At 51.5% G+C, this 20,318-nt stretch overlaps 3 protein-coding genes across 4 annotated transcripts; 1 reads left to right on the top strand and 2 right to left on the bottom strand.

Annotated features, from left to right (window-relative positions):
* The first annotated feature begins 6,431 nt into the window (after window positions 1–6,431).
* Window positions 6,432–15,645, top strand: Gfap (glial fibrillary acidic protein). Of its 2 annotated transcripts, XM_021212571.2 has the most exons (9): window positions 6,432–6,970; window positions 7,817–7,877; window positions 8,056–8,151; window positions 9,086–9,247; window positions 10,021–10,146; window positions 10,352–10,572; window positions 11,586–11,629; window positions 13,505–13,590; window positions 14,246–15,645. In XM_021212571.2, the coding sequence occupies exons 1-9, from the start codon at window positions 6,516–6,518 to the stop codon at window positions 14,285–14,287; spliced, it is 1,293 nt and encodes a 430-aa protein (XP_021068230.1). In that variant the 5' UTR covers window positions 6,432–6,515; the 3' UTR covers window positions 14,288–15,645. The 2 variants fall into 2 exon arrangements, with proteins under 2 accessions (XP_021068230.1, XP_021068231.1); XM_021212572.2 differs by lacking the exons at window positions 13,505–13,590; window positions 14,246–15,645 and adding an exon at window positions 12,006–12,227 and having other exon boundaries at window positions 6,501–6,970.
* A 607-nt stretch (window positions 15,646–16,252) lies between these two features.
* On the bottom strand, window positions 16,253–17,801 carry Fam187a (family with sequence similarity 187 member A). The gene has a single exon (XM_021214039.1). It carries the CDS (start codon window positions 17,606–17,608, stop codon window positions 16,355–16,357), a length of 1,254 nt encoding a protein of 417 aa, XP_021069698.1. The 5' UTR covers window positions 17,609–17,801; the 3' UTR covers window positions 16,253–16,354.
* Window positions 17,802–18,635: 834 nt separating this feature from the next.
* On the bottom strand, window positions 18,636–19,893 carry Ccdc103 (coiled-coil domain containing 103). The gene is made up of 2 exons (XM_021214074.1): window positions 19,761–19,893; window positions 18,636–19,125 (listed from the first exon to the last, which is right to left on the bottom strand). Exons 1-2 carry the CDS (start codon window positions 19,842–19,844, stop codon window positions 18,688–18,690), a joined length of 522 nt encoding a protein of 173 aa, XP_021069733.1. The 5' UTR covers window positions 19,845–19,893; the 3' UTR covers window positions 18,636–18,687.
* Window positions 19,894–20,318: the final 425 nt, after the last annotated feature.

Below are 20,318 nucleotides of genomic sequence, written 5' to 3'. Positions count from 1 at the left end.
TCTCGCTGCACCATCCCAGTCCTGCTCCTGTGAGTTTAGAAATTCTGTCACTCCACATCCCCTATAGCCACCGCTTGTTCACACCGGGGCTCAAATCTGGACCTGCCATTGTAGAGTATACATTTCTACCCCGTTCATTAAATCAGGCTTGTGACCAAGGGCCAAAAACCTCTGTGGTGGAAGAAGGGCTGGCATCCATCCCTGTGCTGAAAGAAACAGCAAAATCTACCTTCTGTGTTTCCCCTGCATGCAGCCTTCAGCTTGCTCCCTTCCCAGATTTCCAACCTGGGGGCTCTCCTTGGCAGTTAATTCATGAGTTCTGTCCTGGAGTCTCACTCACCTGTTTCCAGAATATTCCTGCAATGGCCTCATGGCTCTGGCCTCTGCTCGAGGGTTCCTGGATCCAGATAGAATCATGTGGTCTGGTCTTTCATAGTTCTTTTGTATTTGTGTGCTTGCTTGCTTGCTTGCTTGCTTGCTTGCTTGAGACAGGGTGTATCTATGGAGTGCTGTCTGTCTTGGAACTCATTATGTAGACCAGGCTGGCCTAGAACTCAAAGTGATCCTCTGGCCAAAGGCATGTCCTGCCATGCTGGCTTGCCATAGTTCTCTGAAGAGGGATCCAGGACAGCTGGGGATGAATGTTGTTGAGGGAAGAAAGGACCAGGTTTACCCCGAGGAATCTGAGAACCATGTTTTCTGATTATTTGTTTTTATTTCATGTGCATTGGTGTTTTGACTGCATGTATGTCTGTGTGAGGATGTCAGATCCCCTGGAACAGGAATTATAGACAGTTGTGAGCTGCCACGAGGGTGCTGGGAATTGAACTCGGGTCCTCTGGTAGAGCAGTATGTTTTCAGCTGAGCCTCAAGGCTCGCCTCTGCTCGGCACAGCCCCATCCGTTGGTCCATCCTATCTACTTGGAGGGCTGCTAGGCTGGAAATGGTGGTCATCAGCCCTTTCCTCCCATCAGGGCCACATCTGGTCCCTGCCCATCACCCTCCCTGAGGTACCCAAGGCAGGGGTGGGGGGAGAGGCAATGTGGGGAGAAGGCGCAAAGCAGACTGGGAAAGCAATTAAAAAGGAGATCTCAGGGTAAGAGACTAGGAGGTAAAGGACAAGCTGGAGTGGGTCTGGCTGGGGCTGCGAAAGGCGAGCGAGAAAGGGCCTGAGCTTATTAACCCTGCCACAGCTGCCTGGCCCCAGGACCTGTGGAAGTAAATGAGCTGATGACACCAACAGGAGAAAGAGGCAGGGCCCACGGAGGAAGAAGACAGGATTCTGAAGCCTAGTCTAGGATCGTTCTGCAGCCACGGAACCTGATCTCTAGGCAGCAGAACCTGTCTGGGGCACGGGCTATAGGGGGGAGAGTGAATGGTCCCTGGTCTGAGGCAGGAGGTCCTCTTCAAGTGAAGATAGAGATAGCCCTTACTTACAGAGGCTTCAATGGGTAAGAAGCTAGTCCTGTCCTGTGGCATCTTGATCTGGGTGGAATAGACCCTGATCTGAAGGGGACGACAGATCCTAGCATCAGGAAATCTCCACCTGTAGGGGAAGGCACAGCTCATCTTCCCGGGAGGACTCGGGCAGATCTGCACAGGGCACCCAGGCACAAAAGGTATCAACACACCAACAGTTTCTGGAAACCTATGAAATTGAGAACCTCAAGTCTAGAGAAGGCAAGTGAGAACAGTTACCCACCGAGAGATTAGGGAGGCAAGAAAGTGGGCTGGGGGTTCGGGGGGGGGCGCAACATCTACTTCAGTCTCCACACAGTTTGAAGAAAACGTGGAGCTGGGCTGCGGTTGTAGACAGTGCTTTCTAACATGCATGGCCGTTACCTTAGGTTTGAGCCCCAGCATCAAGTAAACCAGGCATGGAGGTGCACACGAGGAATCCCAGCACTCAAGAGGTGGAGACAGGAGGATCAGAAGTTCAAAGTCATCCTTAACTACATACATAGCAAGTCTAAGGCCAGCCTGAGGTATATAAGACTGTCTCACAAAACAACAGTAACAACAAAGAAATAACAAGAACCCAGCTATGTCTCCTGTAGGACCTGAAGCCACCAACAGAGGTCTAGGAGGAAATGGCATTGACCCCCACTCTCTTTACCCAGCGTTGTAGCCACACGCCCATGTGGTCTTCCTTGGAAGGGTCTCACACACTCCCAAGGAGGCAGGAGGACTTGGCAGCCCTCACTCAAGTTCCTGCCCCTCCTGGCCAACCCATCATGGAAACACTGATGTTCGGTAAGTAGGAGGAGGCGTTATTGGAATGGACGCAATGGCTCGTCAGCAGTGCCCGCTGTGAGTCTCTCTCACTAACAATCCACACAACGATCTTGGAAGACGAGACCTCATTTCACGATAGATAAGGAAATGGAGAATCGGAGATAGCGTCATCTAAAACGTCACAGCCCCCAAGGAACCAAAGTGTTGCTTTCTCCTCAAGAGGGCACTGCCACAGCTGAGGCGAGTCTAGAGGGAAAACAAAAACAAAACAGAATGACCAGCCAGCCTAGGGATACTTTGGAAAAACCACCAACCACTAGGAAGGAAAACCTGTTCCTTCCACCAAGCTTCTATGGCCAGACCTGGGCAGCTCAGCACTGCCATCTAGTGGCCGTAGGCCTCAATTCCCCTCCTTCAGGCTCAGCCAGTCTTGATTCCCCAAGGCCATGCTGCACTGACACTGGGCAGGGCGAGTGTACAAGCAGAGCCAGCAGGTGACACTCAGATTATGTGGCCACTTGTGGGACTGGCGTCTGTGGGAACCACCAGGAACTGTGTCTATGAGCTGAGACTGGAAGTTGGATTGTCCCAGGAGGCGTTGATGCTTTGCCTGGTAGGCGAACCATCATCTGTCAGACTCTAGTACAGGAAGAGGGACACAAGGAGGCCATCTTATCCCCACTCTGGCTTGAAGCAGAGCTCGGCTTGGCTGCGGGCTCGGTAGTGAGGTATCCGAGCATCTGTCTCCGTGGTTGACAGCGCCCTGCCACGGAGTCTGAAAGTCTGCTGGAGTTTGGCCTGAGGCTTTGTTGTTGGAGAGTTCTGCTTGGGAAAGCTGAAAAGTGGGAAGGCAGAGGATGAGGCATGACCCAGGCTAGGAGGATGGGAATGCCAGCCGCAACTGGGAGAGCAGAAGGCCTGCCTGTTCTCCTACCAAGTCCCTGTCTGGGGCAGATACGCATGGGTATGGCGAGCCGTGGGCTAAGGACTTGGCTAAAGGCTTACAACTGTTGGCTTTGCAACAATAAGCTTAGTTAAACGAAAGCAGAGAGTGGAAAGCGATACAACTGTTAAAACGATGATAGAGCTAAATGTTTATTGATTTAGAAAGATGTTCGCAACATACTGTTGAAAGAAAAACAAATTACAAAATAATTGGTGCAGTATGGGCTTGTTTTGAAAAATGTATTTATATGTGTAGAAAAATCTGGCTGTGTTTATCTCCATGTGGCAAAATTATGGATAATTAAATATTTATATTGCTTATATGTGTTTTCTGATTTCTCTACAGTGAATGTGTAATAAAAATACTAATAATGAAAGTTTGTACATCAACTGCAATCCAGGAATGTCTTTCTTTTGTCTCTATGAACAAAAACCCTTTGAAAGAGCATAGCAAAGATCTGAAAGACCAGTGGGGTTAGATTGAGACTTGGACCTGCACCAGAACCCCAGGGAGGGGCCTGTAGGACAGGGACTGGAGAACTCCTTGGCTGGTACTGAAACAAATTCATACACAGTAGGTGTGGTGGCTATTCCTGGTGGTCAACTTGACTATGTCTGGAATGAACTACAATCCAGAATTGGAGAGCACACCTGTGATCTAGAGCTTGAGGCTGGAAGACACAGTTTCTGACCTGGATCTTGACGTGGAGATCTTGAGGCATAGTGGCCATGAAAAGCTTAGAGCCGGGTAAGGTAATACATGCCTTTAATCCCAGGAGACTGCGGCAAGGAGATCTCTGAGTTCAAGGTCAACCTGGGACAAAGCAAGTCCTAGATCCAGGCATGCCAGCACATCTGTTGGAACCTACTTCTACAGAAGACCAGCTGAAACAACTAGCCTCGTGGGTGGGACTGAGCAACTACTAGATCCTTGGTCTTCCCATCCACAGCTGCCCATTGTTGGGTTAGTTGGAATACAGACTGTACGTCATCACAATAAAGTCCCTTAATCTATAGAGGCATTTCATAAGTTCTGTGACTCTAGAGAACCTGGACTAACACAGGAGGGATTCTCCAGCGTTGCTGACAAACCTCTCCTATCCTCATCGTATCTTTTTCCTTCAGAACCACTCTGTTTATACCTGGAAAGACAGGCCACTCCTATTCTGTGAGATGTGTTCCGAGTTAAAGGCTAATAATCTCTAGTAAGGCTCTTCCTTTAAAGTCCCCCGCTCTTTGCCTTCCCAACTTATAGGAGTATGAAAAGTCACCAAAGACAGAAGGTGGTCGCACAAGTCTTTAATCTCAAGGGGCAGTTGGGTTTCTGTGAATTCCGTATCTGCTTGATCCACATATGAATTGCAGGGGGACATGATGAGGTCCAGTCTAAAGGTCACTGGGAACCTCTCTCAAGAGCTCCCTCACTATGCCATTATTCAGGATTGGGGAAGATGTGGCTGGAGCCTAAGGGGGCTCTTCCTTCCCCTATGGCAAGACTCATTAGGGGAACCTCAGCAAGCAGCCCACTGTAAGCTCAAACAAATACCATGTCACTGATATAGAGTATAGAATGTTGCTATGACAGGAACTCAGGGGTCTTAACTGGCTTGAGCGCTGAGAGGGGGCAAGCAGCCAGGCTTTGTCTGTAAGCTGAAGACCTGGCAGTGCTGAGCTGGCCACCCCCCAGGACCTCTTCCTTGTGCTCAACGAGTGACTCACCTTGGCATAGACATAATGGTCAGGGGCAGGCACGCAGCCTGCTTCCCGCTGTGCTCCAGGCCCACTTCGATGCTTTCCGAGAAGTCTATTGAGCTGGGAGCTTGTATGGCACCCAGGGCTGACATCCTGGCATCCTGGGATAAAAGCAGTCCACGGGGCTGCCCTTGCTGTATGCCTCACTGGCAGCAGAGAACAAGGCTCTATTCAGCAAGCGCCCTGGAATAGACACCAGAAGCCCAAGCATGGGCGGGGGTGGGGGGGAGCAGAGCTGTCTGTTTTCCAGAAGCCCAAGGACACAGATGGCTAAGGCGCCTGGGAGGGACCTGAGCAGAGGAAATAGATGGGCCTGAAGTCTCAAGCAGCAACAGCCTCCTCCCCGCCGTCGGTGAGGGTGGAGTTTGGTTTCCCGAACCTACATATCCCTCAAAGGCTTGGTTTGTGAGACTTTAAAGGTGGTAAATCTCCTGAGAGAATGAGGGGTACCCAGGAAGACAGGGTGTTACAGAAAGAAAGACTCCAGCATGCACAGCCAACTCATTCATAACTACTCTGTCAGGGGCTGTCGGGGGCCAGGCTCGGGGTAGGGGGCAAAGGGAAACTGGACCAGGGAGGAATGGCCCACTAGGCTGAATAAGAGGCCACAGAGGGGCTCAGGAATAAAGCCTGCTGTCTTACCCTATTAGGATCTGCGTGCATACCTTCTGCCGTGCCCTCTAAACACACAGCCAGAGGCTCAAGTTGACCCTGGAGTCACAGAGAGGGCTCCAACCTCAGCCCCCCACTCCTGAACTCCGGGGATGAGAAGATAGTGTTGGAGAGGTTCAGGGGAGAGGACTCTGTTGAGAATGGGGGTCACGGGAAACTGTAATATAGGTTGGTCCCGGAGGAAGGGTATAGGTTCTTCAAGTTCCTAGCATCTCACAGGTCCACAGAGAAGTATAGAGTTGGGGTAGTCCTGGCTTACAGGCTCTAAGAACTGGAAGCAGTCTACCAACCAAGCTGTGCGCTCTTTCTCTGTCTCTCTGTATCTTTCTGTTTCTGTCTCTGTCTCTCTCTGTCTCTGTGTGTGTCCTCGTGCACACTTATCACAGATGTTCATGTGTGTGCACATACATGTGTTGAGGTCAGAGGTCAACCTCAGGCACTGTTGCCTTGGTTTTCTGAGAAAGCATTTCTCCCTGGGACCTGGAACTTGCCAATTAGTGAGAGCCAGGAAGTCGGCTGATTTTCAGTGCCCAGCACTGGAGTTTACAAGTATGCGCTGTCAAACCAGGCCTTTTGTATTCATTCTGCGGCTAGAACTTGGGTCTTCATGCTTGACAGGCAAGCAATTTATGGACTAAGCTGTTTCCTTGGCCTTCTCTTGACCCATTTACCAGAAAGGGGTTTCCTTGATCAATGCAGAAGCCAGGCTGGTGTTCCCAAGAAAGCCTTGACTCTGGGTACAGTGACCTCAGTGGGGTGAGAGGGGTTCTCCCCTTAGCTGGGCTGGGGCCCAGCTCCACCCCCTCAGGCTATTCAATGGGGTGCTGCCAGGAAATCAGGGGGCAGATTTAGTCCAGCCCGTTTCTCCATAAAGGCCCTGACATCCCAGGAGCCAGCAGAGGCAGGGCAGGATGGAGCGGAGACGCATCACCTCTGCGCGCCGTTCCTATGCCTCCTCTGAGACAGTGGTCAGGGGCCTTGGTCCTAGTCGACACCCGGGTACCATGCCACGCTTCTCCCTGTCTCGAATGACTCCTCCACTCCCTGCCAGGGTGGACTTCTCCCTGGCCGGGGCGCTCAATGCCGGCTTCAAGGAGACCCGGGTGAGCGAGCGTGCAGAGATGATGGAGCTCAATGACCGCTTTGCTAGCTACATCGAGAAGGTCCGCTTCCTGGAACAGCAAAACAAGGCGCTGGCAGCCGAGCTGAACCAGCTTCGAGCCAAGGAGCCCACCAAACTGGCTGATGTCTACCAGGCGGAGCTTCGGGAGCTGCGGCTGCAGCTGGACCAGCTGACGGCCAACAGTGCCCGGCTGGAGGTGGAGAGGGACAACCTCGCACAGGACCTCGGCACCCTGAGGCAGAAGTGAGAAGGGAATAGAGAAAATAGCTAGTGAGCAGAGAGACTTGAACTGCGAGGGGTGCCTGCCGGGAAGGAAGGGTACTGCCTCCCCAAGGGGAGCCTCTTAGCTCCTGCGTTGCCCCATGTCTGGGAGAGCTAACTTTGTTCCCTAATACGATCAGGATAGCCAGGCAGAGACTAAAAATTTCAGGGATCTGATTCCCAAAGGGAGCTGAGCACTCTGGGCACCTCCATGCTGAGGGAGGCTGGGGGTGAGGGTGTAGCCAGGGTATGAGTCAGCAGGTGCTTTATTTTTTCATTCACTTGGCATTATGAATGGCCAGAGAGGTTTGTATCCGCGAGCAGGCTCTGGTCTCTGAAATACAGGAAATGCAGGAAAGAGTGGCCAGGCCTGGGTGCAGGGTCCAGATGACAGGCTATCACCTGCTTTTGACCCCGCTTAAGCCATTTTGATTGGTGTAGCTGTAGAGGTCAGGAAACAATCTGTCCTAAAAGATCGGAACTAAGGGTTCAGGGGCATGGCACTTTGCTGGGTGGTCACGTGTCCCTCTGGTGCAGGAGGGGCACTGGTGTCAGTGACAGTGAGTACACAGTGGTGGATGTGCCTGTGGGAGCAGGAACAGGTGCACCAATCCAGATAAGGTGCCTCAGTAATGAGCTAAGGCAGAAGCCCTTATCTGTTCACTCTCTCAGCCGAGGCCTCTGTGTAGGAACCCTGTGTTGCTTGCTCCTGCCACTTTACCAGTCCTGTGGGATCGGTTTGTGACAGTCCCCTCCCTCTGGAGGTTAGGACAGGGACCCAAGAGTCCTCAGGAAAACCTAAAGCCCATATTGTGTCCCCTTTCCCAGGCTCCAAGATGAAACCAACCTGAGGCTGGAGGCAGAGAACAACCTGGCTGCATATAGACAGGTCAGAGAGATGAGCGGGGTGGGTGGGGAGGCTGAAGGCAGCCCACCAAACACAGCCCCTGAACTTAGCCCTCCACAGCAGTCGGTGCTTCCAAGATCCCCACAAGGAGGGGGAAGACAAAGGGAGAAATTTTAGTAGGGAGGACTCTGGGGTCAAAGAGACTCTCTCCCCACTCCAGGAGGCAGATGAAGCCACCCTGGCTCGCGTGGACCTGGAGAGGAAGATTGAATCGCTGGAGGGAGAGATCCAGTTCTTGAGGAAGATCCATGAGGAGGTGAGGCCAGGGAGGAGGAGGGAGGCCTTACACAGACAGACAGACAGACAGACATGTTCGAGGGGGGGGGAGGATGGAGGAACCAACTGTCAGGAGGAAAAAGAAGCTAGAGGAAGGGTAAAGACATAGAGACTAAGGGAGATGTGTCTCGTATTTCTTACCCCTGAAAATGTTCGCAGCCCCTCCGCCGCCATGTTCTGAGAGGCACAGGACCAGGTCTTTAGCATCTCTTTCACATCAACTCTGTGTGCCCTTATCAATACCTCCTTTCACAATGGTGGGGACATTGAAGCCCAGAGAAGTTGAAGCACACCTCAAAGTCACACAGCCGAAAACCCCTCTGAGGGCCTGTCATGGTGGTACACATCTGAGCCTGTGAGAGGCAGAAGGGGAACGTTCGAACTGTTCAAAGCCAATTTCAGCTACACAGAAAAAAAGGAGACCAGCCTGGTCTACAGGAGAGCCTCATATAGACTTGTGTGTGTGACACACACACACACACACACACACACACACACGCACACCTGTTTTCTGACCTCAGAGCCTGGCTGTAAGACATACATGGCTGGTTTCTGACTATCCTTCCTGGGAGGAAGATGTCTTCAAACTCTCATTCCATTCCCATTGAGGGTTTTATACTTACTTTTTGACAAGGTTCTGCTGTGAAGCCTTGGCCAGCTTGGAACATGCTATATAGACCAGGCTGTCCTCAAAACTATAGAGATCTGCCTGCTCTAGCCTCCCACTAAAGGTGTCTGCACGGAGCCTGGTATAAGCCCACGGGTCTAGGCCATGCACTTCCTCCAGTAACAGATAACTCGTTTCCACAACCCATTGCCGTATCTGGCAGACAGAAGTGTGAGTCTGCAAGAACCTGAGCTGGAGCCTGGGCCTGAGGCTTGAGCCTCAATACCCCCTTCTTTTACCTTATTAGGAAGTTCGAGAACTCCGGGAACAGCTGGCCCGACAGCAGGTCCACGTGGAGATGGATGTGGCCAAGCCAGACCTCACAGCGGCCCTGAGAGAGATTCGCACTCAATACGAGGCAGTGGCCACCAGTAACATGCAAGAGACAGAGGAGTGGTATCGGTCTAAGGTAACTGTGGGCCAGCTTGCCTCTTCCAGGAAGCCTTCCTGCTCCATACTGGAGAATAAGGGAAGGAACCTTGGAAAATAACCTATCTAGGTGGTCAGTCTTGCCCAGAGAGAGAAGACTTGCCCAGGACCATGTAGGCATGACTGCTTCCCAAACTACTCTTTGTTATTGCTATTACCTGTAGTCAATAATAGCTAATAGGTTCACTAGCTTGCCTAGTGTCACACAGCTCCTAAGTGATAAAGGGATAATGTTTCCTATCCTAACCCATCTTATTAGTGAGTCTGCCTTTATGACGCCTCTGCCAGTCTATGTCCTGTGTTACTGAACATCTATTGTGTGCCAGGTACTTTGGTCCAGAGGTCGCCAGAGTTTGTTCAGACTTCAGGAGGTAGGGAAGATGAGGGGGTGGGACTTGTGCTAGACAGGCAGCCTAGAGAAGAGGGAAGGGCATCTCAGGTGGTGAATAGCTGCTGTGAGGAGGCCTGAGACAGAAAAGCGCAGACCAGAGATGCTGCTCGTCCAGGGCACGAAGCCCAGTGTGAGTTGCTGAGCCTCACATGCAGTGATAGTCTGGACAGGATGAAGGCCTGAGAAGTCCTTGGGTTACAGTTGCTCCTGCCAAGGGAGCCCTGAGGTCGACGCCACTTTCCTGGTTTTCCAGAGATCATGTTTATCTATCTCCCAGCCCAGGCAGTTCCCTGGTCTGCGCCCTGCGCCATTGGGAGGTTCCAGTCCACCTTCCCTCAACTTCAGGTCCTCTCTCGGTTTAGTTTGCAGACCTCACAGACGCTGCGTCCCGCAACGCAGAGCTGCTCCGCCAGGCCAAGCATGAAGCTAACGACTATCGCCGCCAGCTGCAGGCCTTGACCTGCGACCTGGAGTCCCTGCGCGGCACGGTGAGCACCGACAGGGACCACTGTTTGGATGGGGCAGCTGCCACCCAAGAAGTTGCTGGAAGGGGAAGGGAATGGAGGGAGTCGGGTGGCGTAGGTTAAGACGGACGGGATCTGAAAAGTTGGCGGCAGGACCGGGGATCAGGGGTCCGGGCATTGAAGCTTCTCGAATCTCCCGGTCAAGCGATCAGTCCGTTTCATCCTGCAGAACGAGTCCCTGGAGAGGCAAATGCGCGAACAGGAAGAGCGCCATGTGCGGGAGTCGGCCAGTTACCAGGAGGCACTCGCTCGGCTGGAGGAGGAGGGCCAAAGCCTCAAGGGGGAGATGGCCCGCCACTTGCAGGAGTACCAGGATCTACTCAACGTTAAGCTAGCCCTGGACATCGAGATCGCCACCTACAGGAAATTGCTGGAGGGCGAAGAAAACCGGTGAGCTCACCTCAGCCCCAGAATTCCTCTTGCTCTTTGTACTCAGGGGTTAGCCTTGTATCCCTTCCCTCCCGGAGTGTGCAGCCTATGAACAATAGATACTCGAGAAATGTATGAAGAACAGATGGATCCAAACACTGTGAATTCCCAGGACTAAGGCCTTGAGTTATTCCCCAGACTAAGCGGCTCGCCACAAGCCTGGCCAACAAAAATGGAATTTCCCATGGTCTGAAGGGCTTGTTCTGTCTCTTTGAAGTAATTGTGACTTTTTTTTAAAATTCCTCCCATCTCCAAAGCCTCCACTCTCCTTCCTGGAGGTATTGGATTCTGTGGGGGCAGATAACACAGGCCTGTAGACTTTTCCAGCTCCCGGGGAGTGCTGGCTGCTAGGTTGAAAGTTGGGTGGCGGGTGCAGGAGAGATAACTCAATAATTAGGGGTTGGGTTCCAACATCTATAGCATGGCTTGCAATGGCCCGTAGTAACACTCCAGTTCCATGGGATTCAACGCCCATGCCTGCCATTGTATATGTATAATGTATGTGCATGTGTATGTATATGTAATGGTGTACATGTAATGATGTATATGTAATAATTATGTATATGTAATGGTGTATATGTGTATGAGTTTGTATGTATCAGTTATTATGGTGCAAGCTTTAGTCCCAGCACTTGAGAGGAAGAGGCAGGCAGATCTCTATGCGTTTGAGGCTAACCTAGGATATATATTGAATTCTGGGCCTGCCAAGGCTGCATAAAGAGATTTTTGTCTGAAAGAGCTGGTGGAAGAGAAAGAGAGGAGAGGAGAGAAAGGAAAGAAAGGAAAGGACACGAGAGAGAGAGAGAGAGAGAGAGAGAGAGAGAGAGAGAGAGAGAGAAAGAGAGGAAGAGGAGAGAGAATGTGTGTGTGTGTGGTCTCGCGCAGGATCTTGAGATTTTCATGCTGGCCCTGGACCAGCCCTGGCCTGGGGATGTCCTAGGGCGTCCTTGTCACCCCTATCCCTCCTATTTCAGCATCACCATTCCTGTACAGACTTTCTCCAACCTCCAGATCCGAGGTCAGTATAGTGGGGCCTTGTGGGAAAGGGTATTGAACCCCCCCCCCATGCCTGAGGACTGTTCTTGTGGACTGTGGGTGGGAAAGAGATCCAAGTTCTCCTTGAGAGCCTTTGTGACCCTCCACAAAGATCCTAGACAGAGCATAGCATCCTAGGGCATGTATCTGGTCCCTGTCTCACTCTGCCCTGTGTCCCTGTCCCCTAGCTGTACCCCTACAGAACCTGACAAGGTCTCAACTGATGCCAGGTCTGCAGGCTATGAACAAGCTCTGCCCTTCTGAGTGTTTTGTGTTTTGTGTTCTTGTTCTTCTCTCTCTCTCTCTCTCTCTCTCTCTCTCTCTCTCTCTCTCTCTCTCTTAACTGCTTGTCACTACAGGGGGCAAAAGCACCAAAGAAGGGGAAGGCCACAAAGTCACAAGACATCTCAAAAGGCTCACAATACAAGTTGTCCCAATACAGGCTCACCAGATTGAAAATGGAGCCCTGCCAGCTCTCCCTTAGATTCGTGCATTTCAGCCATGCACTTTCCCAGCTTGCCTTCTTCCTCCCAGGCCTCCTCTAAGGGACTGGACCGTGTCCTTTGTCCAGAAGCTTCCATGCCCACTCTAGGTCCTGGCTCTGTGTAATTAGGTTATACTGACAGAGCTAGCCTGTGTTAAAGGTTAGGTTATACGAATAGAGCTAGCCTATGCTAAAGGTTAGGTTGTACTAACAGAGCTAGCCTATGCTAAAGGTTAGGTTGTATTAACAGAGCTATCCTATACTAAAGGTTAGGTTGTACTAACANTTAGGTTGTACTAACAGAGCTAGCCTATGCTAAAGGTTAGGTTGTATTAACAGAGCTATCCTATACTAAAGGTTAGGTTGTACTAACAGAGCTAGTCTATGCTAAAGGTTAGGTTGTACTAACAGAGCTAGCCTATGCTAAAGGTTAGGTTATACTAACAGAGCCAGTGTTAAAGGCAGCATGTCCCTGGGAGCTCCAAGGAGAAGCTCTGAACCCTCTGAGCAAATGCCTCTGCCTCACCGGTTTTCTGTCGCTAGGTGGTTCCCTTGGGTCTTGCAGTGCCTGTGGGCAGGCTCTGTGTTTGATTCATGTGTCCCCAGAGTTCTATTGTTTCACTCAGTGCTGATTCAGCCCAGAGGGTTAGTTAGCTCCCTCTGGACGGCTGCTCTTGTAGTGAATAAAGCTTTATGCTCCCTGCTCTTCATTTTGAATATTAGTGAGTGTGACATGCTATATTTTTCTCTCTAAGCGGGGTGGGGAGTGGGGGGTGGGGGGTGGTGGTGGACCAAATTATGTTTTACTAGTATGTGGCCCTTAAATGATTCTTGGATACAGGGGAAATTTTCATTTAGGAATATTGGCCATGCATATTGCAGGGTGTAATTGAGCATTAGAAAGTTAATCGTGCTGACCAGGGAAAGGTAATCGTGCCAAGTGCTGGGCAGTCAAGGGTCACTAGAGTCCAGATAGGTGACAGAGGGAAATAGGAATGTGAAAGGGTCCCGAGTGTGTCAGTCACTAATCTGTGCCACATGGTATGCCACACATTAGTTAGGTGCCATCTCATCATGACTCAAGGAAGTAGGCACTGTGATCCCATTTTGCAAGAGAGAAAACTGAGGCTCCTTCCATGGTGCAGCCCTTGGTAGCAGTCAGCCAGGTGCCAGAACGGAAGGCTACAGGATAGCAGCTGGATGTGCCTGGCACAGATGGGAGCCTCCAGCCACTTCAGAAAAGCCATGCTTTTCCCTGCCAAGCTAGTTAGCCCCATATTCATGATCCTGAGTGCATGATGGGGAAATTGGGTACAGGACAGGATGTCTAGTATCCCAAGAGCCCATGGAGGCCTCCTCTCCTCGTACCTGCAGAAACCAGCCTGGACACCAAATCCGTGTCAGAAGGCCACCTCAAGAGGAACATCGTGGTAAAGACGGTGGAGATGCGGGATGGTGAGGTGAGGACAGGTTCCGGTCGTCCCGGGGAGTTCTTGAGGCTATACTGAAGAAAACCTGCTCCTTATTAGCTCCCAGGAGAGCTCTTTTCCCAGGTCTTTCACGGGTGGTGTGCTAAGGGCACCAGCTCTAACTGGGACAGTTGGGGAAGGGGGGGGGGAGTAAAAAGTCTTTGAAATTTTAATCAAAATAACTTTGCATAGATAGACATAGAATGGCCTTCTCCATTTGTTGGGGTGTTAGCATCAATGGTTACTCTATGCCATACTGTCAGGCATGGCAAAAAAAAAAAATTTTTTTTTTTTAAATTTAATGTGGGTGCTCTGCTGCATATACATCCACAGGCCAGAAGAGGGCATCAGATCCCCTCCCTCATAGATGGTTGTGAGCCACCATGTGGTTGCTGGGAATTGAACTCAGGACCTCTGGAAGACCAGCCAGTGAGCCATCTCTTAACCACTGAGCCATCTCTCCAGCCCTGCAAGTGGCATTTCGTACCCCCAATTTGACCACAGAGTGAGGCAATCACAGTGACAATCCAGGGAAGACAGATCCAGGGCAGTCAGGGCCTTGCCTCAACATGCACAGCCTAGCAAACTGGGTCTGGGATTATTTGAGCCCCTAACCCTGCCCTGTGCACCCTCCCTGTCCCTGCAGGTCATTAAGGAGTCGAAGCAGGAGCACAAGGATGTGATGTGAGGTGTGCCCACCTGGTGGCCCTTGCCATACAGTGTGAGGGCCCAAAGCTCGTCCTCAGTCCTGCTTGCCAGGCCCAGTTCCCACCCACACCAGTGCTTCCCTTCCTTCTGGTTCTATGCCTGTGTGCTGCCCAAGGCTCAGTCAGTGCCGAGCTTCATAGATGGCATATATCCTTCACCTCCAACTAACAGGATACTCACCCCAAAGGGGCAGTCAGGAGGGGAGGGGACCCCAGCTGGGTTAGAATTGGAAGGAAAGAGGAAAGATGCGCAGAGTAGAGAGACTTAACAGATCACTTCCTTCATCCTTGTTGTTATGGAAACTGTTGCCAGAGCTGGAAGTTTCCACAGGCTGCTGGAGCTAGACAATTCAGACAGAAAGGGAAAGTAAGTCCCCGAGGCAAAGTCTCTCTAGCCAGAGACCTGTGCATCCCGAATGACCATGACGATCTAGGAACTGGTAGGGCAGACCTGCTAGCTGGAATGGCCACTAAGGCAGTCCTGAAGGGCCCTCCAGAGTGATGACCCCAGTGTGTCAGCCCCATTGAGCAGCCCTGCTGGTGGACTGCCCACGAGCATGTGTAAACTTGGTGCTCTCGTAAGTGGAGAGGGAAGGTGTACTGGACGGTGGAGAGGAGGGCTCCCTGGCTCCTAAGTGTGGATGCAGAGAGGTGGAGCCCAGGAAGGCTCCCCTGCTCAGGCTGCAGGGGTGCCAGTGGCAGAGGCACTGGTAGAGAGCATTTGCACACTGGAGTCGGAAGTTAGAGGCACCCAGTTACACTTGGCTCTGAATCCTGAGAGTCAAGGAAATAACCTGTTCTCTGGAAGACACTGAAGCGGGAGAGAGGGACTTTCATCCACTGGGCAGGGTACAAGTATGTCTCAGTTGTGAAGGTCTGCACAGTCCCCATCTGCTCGAACATCTCACCCCGTGACTGCTGTGCTTCTCAGCCCGGAAGAACTCACCACCATCCTTCCGAGGTTCCCCATTCCCCACAATGACTGTTGTTCTCCAAGCCAAGGAGCATTCCCTTTCTTATGCATATACGGAATGTCACCTATTTAGGTATCATCCTATTTGAGAGTTTGGGGAACCTGAGGTGTGTTGTGTTCAAGCAGCCTGGAGGCTGGTGCCTTCTTCATATTAGAGCACCTTCTCTGAAGCTGATTGGTGGGCAGGTAGGGAGGAAATGGAGCAGAAAGTGTCCGTTCAGTTGTCCTTCCCTCCACCCCCGGGTCCCTCCCTCTTCCCAGGACATCGCCCCACCCCACCCTTCCTTGCCACCTCCACCTAACCTCCAGAGCAGTACTGTCACCTTTACTCACTGGGCAGAAATAAAGACGTGCCATACGCTTCCACACAGTGGCTCTGATTTGTTTTGTACATGGGGTGAAGACGGGCAAGACCCAACTTGTTCATTATCACAGAACAACGTCTTGAGGGCCTAACCCTCCATAGCAGCAGCTGTCAAATCCACCTTACTCAGAGACCAGGTCCCCTGGGCCTTTGCTCTGCCTCCTCTTCTCAGTCCCAATCCCCCAGCCTGGGGGGGCATCATTCAAGAAATTCCTGTGCTCCATCTCCACTTTCCTCACCCGTTCTGGTCCCTTACCTCCATCTTCGTACCTGCCCTGCGCTCTGCTAGTCTCAGAACAATGAGAAACGGAGGACAACACAGGCCAGCTCCCTCCACGTTTCTTTCTTATCCATCCCACCCCCATCCAGTTTAACCAGGACACCGTGGTAGTCTTCAAGGTCAAAGCCCCCCCCCCCCCAGTGTCAAGGCACTACAGGTGATGTGACAGATCAGTTCACTTCCTCCCATGACTGGAGCGTGAACTGGGAAGACGCATGTACCTGGTCATTTCCCTCCTGACTTCAATCTCTGAGCTGTCTCAAGCTCCTTCCACTTCCCAGATTAGACCCAGGCTTCTCCCAGGAGACCAGGAGCCCGACTGTAACTAAGAGACTCGTTCATCACCTTGTCACGTGTCCCAGTCCAAGGTGCCCACCATGAGCGTCTGGTATCATTTAACAAACATATTGTAACACGACTGGTCGTCACAGCTAGAGAAGGGCTTGGGCAGAGAAATTGGGACAACAGCGAGATTGGCAACAGCAACGACAGAGGTGAATGATGATAAAGATGATGATGATGAGCAGATAGCCCATCAGGGTGAGCTCCATGGCTGTGCGAGTCTCCGGGTCTGAGAGTGAGACTGGGTAACGCCCTCCAGTTATTACGCCCAACCGGAAGCCAGCGATTTTTAGCCCTTGCAGCCAGCAGTAATAGATGCCCCGGTCACTCAGCTGGGTGAAGCGGATGTGGAGATGGTTGCCGTGGTCGATGAAAACTCTCATGGATCTGTTCACACCTTTTAGGTACTGGGCTCGGTAGAGGGGCTGATCGTCCTTGTCCCAGGCCACAGCATGCTCCGGTCGGGCCCCGGGACAGGAGATGATGAGGCCGCGACCTAGTCTCTGCTGATGGAACTGAATGGGAACCTGAGGCAACCAGGGCCGGCTGCCCAGTTTGGACACATAACTGTAGATTGCCAGCATGCCTTTCCGGGTCTTGTTCCTCTTCTGACAGGACACTAGACAGCTCTGAATCTGCAGCTCAGGTGTGTGATAATTGGTCTGGAGATGCAGTTTCCACGGCACAGCCCGAGAGCCACAGGATACTACATCAGACCGAGTCTTAAGGTAGCGAGGTGAGAGGTCAGGGTTCTGCAAGTAGCAGAGTCCAAAACGCCACTGTTCTCCACGTACATCACAGCGGTCACAGGGGGTCCACTCCCAGAAGGTGGTAAAGACATGGAGACCCCCATAGTACTCATCTGGCAACGGCTCCTGGCCCATGTCCTTGAAACTGGCCACTATTTCTTTATTGCTCTGGATGTCCACATCATAGGCATAAAAATAGTCCCCCTCACGGGTGCCACAAAAATACAGACCTGTGTCCTCCGGCTGGGCCCGGAAAACCAACAGGCTGAACATGCGGATGCTGAATCGCACTAGCATGCTGCTGCCTACGCGAATGTGAGCGGCTTCGGTGAGCAACCGCCCATCGAAGTCTGTGAGCACGGTGGTGTGCCCGCTCCTCAGGTGCTTCTGGTAATACCAGACCACAGCAGGAACGTCCTCGGGTTTGCAGTGACAGGGAAGCTCAAAGCTCATATCAGCCAGGTAGGCAGCGTTATCAAACACCAGGAAAGCAGGGCAAGGGGTCCTTTGAAAAATGCTCTCCTTCTCCACGATTTCAAAGGCCTGGAGACAGCCCCAGGCCCACAGGAGCACAGTGGTGTAGGCCAAACTCATGCTTGGACGAAGGAGGGTCTTGGGGGGGGGGGAGTCAGGGCAAAAATCGAGGCACCAAAGACCTATGGAGTTTTAGAAATCATTGCTAAGGGGCCACTAGATAAAGGGTCAAACAGCCAGGGAAAGAGGCAATGAACTGCAGAGGGGAGAGCCAAGGGCGAGGTGATTTATTCTAGGCTGAAGTACAAGATGCTGCTCTAATGCTAGGCCTGATCTTGAGGGAAAAATCATTCTAGAACTTAGCACTCTCACCTTTCTAGAACACTGGCACTTACCCAAAAATGGGCCAGGGGAATCTAGAATGAGCTGGAAGCGCCCTCTGCCCTGCCCTGCCTAAAAGAACATCCTTTCATCCATCTGAGAGATAACGGAAACCCTCACTTGCACAGCTGGCCATCTGGGATGCTAGCCAGACCTGAACCAAAGGCTTGGGTATTTCCCAGGCTCAACCTGTGGAAGAATTAAGTCCCTGGGGAAGGGGGGGGGTGAAATTATACATCTCAAATGAAGGGGCATTTGCTTCTTGTTGATGAGCTGTTCATTCACTGGCTCTGGGTTATAAATACTCTGGTTAGGAGTTATGATCAGTGCTTATCTGTCACTAGGGATAATGGCAGGCTGGAGGGGTAGGGAGCAAAACACTCGCAGCCAGTTGAGCCACTGGCTATCCTGGGGATCCACACAGAACAAATTATGGGTCGGGGAAGTGGGAAAGCCCACTACTTGAAAAGGGAAGCGCTGTGGGTTTCTCACAACCATTCTTTCAACAATTCTGCAGAAGGCACATGGTAAACACCATAGGATGCCTTCCAAGGGGCCTGGAGAGATAGCTCAGTGGTTAAGAACACTGGCTCCTCTTCCAGGGGACCTGGGTTTGATTTCAGCACCCACATGGCAACTCACAACCATTTGTAATTATACTTCCAGAGGCTCCAACACCCAGCTCTGGCCTCCTCGGGCACTGTGTATCCACATGGTGGACATACATACATACATGTAGGAAAAACACTTATACTCATAAAGTGTCTTTTAAAATGCCTTCTGTGACCACAGAGGAATGCTGAGGGCAACCAGTCCTATCAATGGACTCCATACAGTCCTAGCAGTTCCTGTAGGAACCCTTCTTCTCCCTGTAGCCCAGCAGATGGCTCCTCCACACCGAGGCCCTCCTGCATGGGTCTGGTGGTGCCCATGGCCTGCAACTTCTCAAACAGGCGCTGGCAGCTCTCTCGCTCTGCATGGCTTAGCAGGCTCAGGTTCAAGGTGAACCGCCCAGTGTTAGCCAGGCTGTGCAGAATCTCTAGCACTGCCATCCGGTCGCTCAGCCTCACGTGCTCAGCCAATGCCACCAGCAGCTCCCCGAGAAGTCCAAAGCCCACATCTGTCTGGAAGAGGCGGCCCAGCTTGGGTCCCCCAAGCTGAAGCAGGGCTTGGTAGCGCTCTGGCCCACTTCTTAAGTGTCGCCGCCAATCACGGTAAAATTCTGCAGAGGTGGTGGGCTGGAAAGGTGACTTCTCCTGCATTTCAAAAGGAAACAGGTTCAGAGCTCTGCAACTGTGAAGGGGGAGATGGGTTATGAGTTCTCATGTTAACATTGCAACTGTTCTCTGAGCTCAGGGAGAGCTGGACTCTGCGGCCTCATTTTCAGATGAGGGAACTGGGGAGAGAGGAGGAAAGAAGAGGAGGAAAGAGGGAGGGTGGGCCAGAGAAATCCAGGCTAGGATCTGAAGGTTTCCTTTGTGCTGGGGTTTCCTCCTGAGAAAGAAAACATAGCTCTTGGCCCTTTACAGTGAGTCAGAGCTTGCTCCGAGAAAAGTAAAATAGTGTACAATAAATCTCTGGGAGAGAAAAAGGAGCTCAAACGAGTGTTGAGTGTCTGACAGGCTGGGTCTCTCTCCAGTACTGCCCCAGGGTCATTATCCTGTCTACCACCTGACCAGGCAAGGAACATTAGAGGACTGTTAAGCATGTCTCAACTCAGTATGACTGTCTGATTGCTGTTCTGGGATTGGTGTGTGTGTGTGTGTGTGTGTGTGTGTGTTTCTGTTGGCTGTCATGAGACATAAGGAAGAGGTACAGGCTATAAGAAGATAGGGTCATAGCTTTAACACAGAGAACTCCTGCTGGGCTAAAGAGGCCAGCCTACACCTACCTGGGGCATTTCAGTGACCACATCTTGAGAAGTCCTTTCCCGAGTAGTGTGACAGTTCCAGGACACAAATCTCTTTCCTCCCATCTTGTCCTTTTGTTCCAGAGGTTTCAGGTGTGATGCAAGAACAATACCTCTGGACCAAAGATAGAGATTGGGGAATGAGCTTAATGATTCCCTGTGGGGGGGGGCAGCTACTTGGCTACACTTGTTGACAGAAAACAGGGCAACTACTATAACAGTGGCAGCATAGAGGGCTGAAAATCTTCACGCACTTCAAATGGGCTAGCTGCTGTGTTCGGCATCTTACAGGCCATAACTCATGTAACGATAGCAACCATTCCTCTCTCTTACAGAATTGAGGCTCAGTCAGGTTAAGGAGTTTTGGTAAGATCATCAGGTAGCAGAGGGTGGGGTCATGACAGAAGCCTAGAATGATCTGAATCTAGACTGCTTGCTTTTTTTTTTTTTTTTTTTTTTTTAAGATTTATTTATTTATTATATGTAAGTACACTGTAGCTGTCTTCAGACACTCCAGAAGAGGGCATCAGATCTTGTTAG

Source organism: Mus pahari, chromosome 14 (assembly GCF_900095145.1).
Source record: "Mus pahari chromosome 14, PAHARI_EIJ_v1.1, whole genome shotgun sequence".
Lineage (NCBI taxonomy): Eukaryota > Metazoa > Chordata > Mammalia > Rodentia > Muridae > Mus > Mus pahari.
This window is presented reverse-complemented; position numbering and strand designations above follow the sequence as displayed.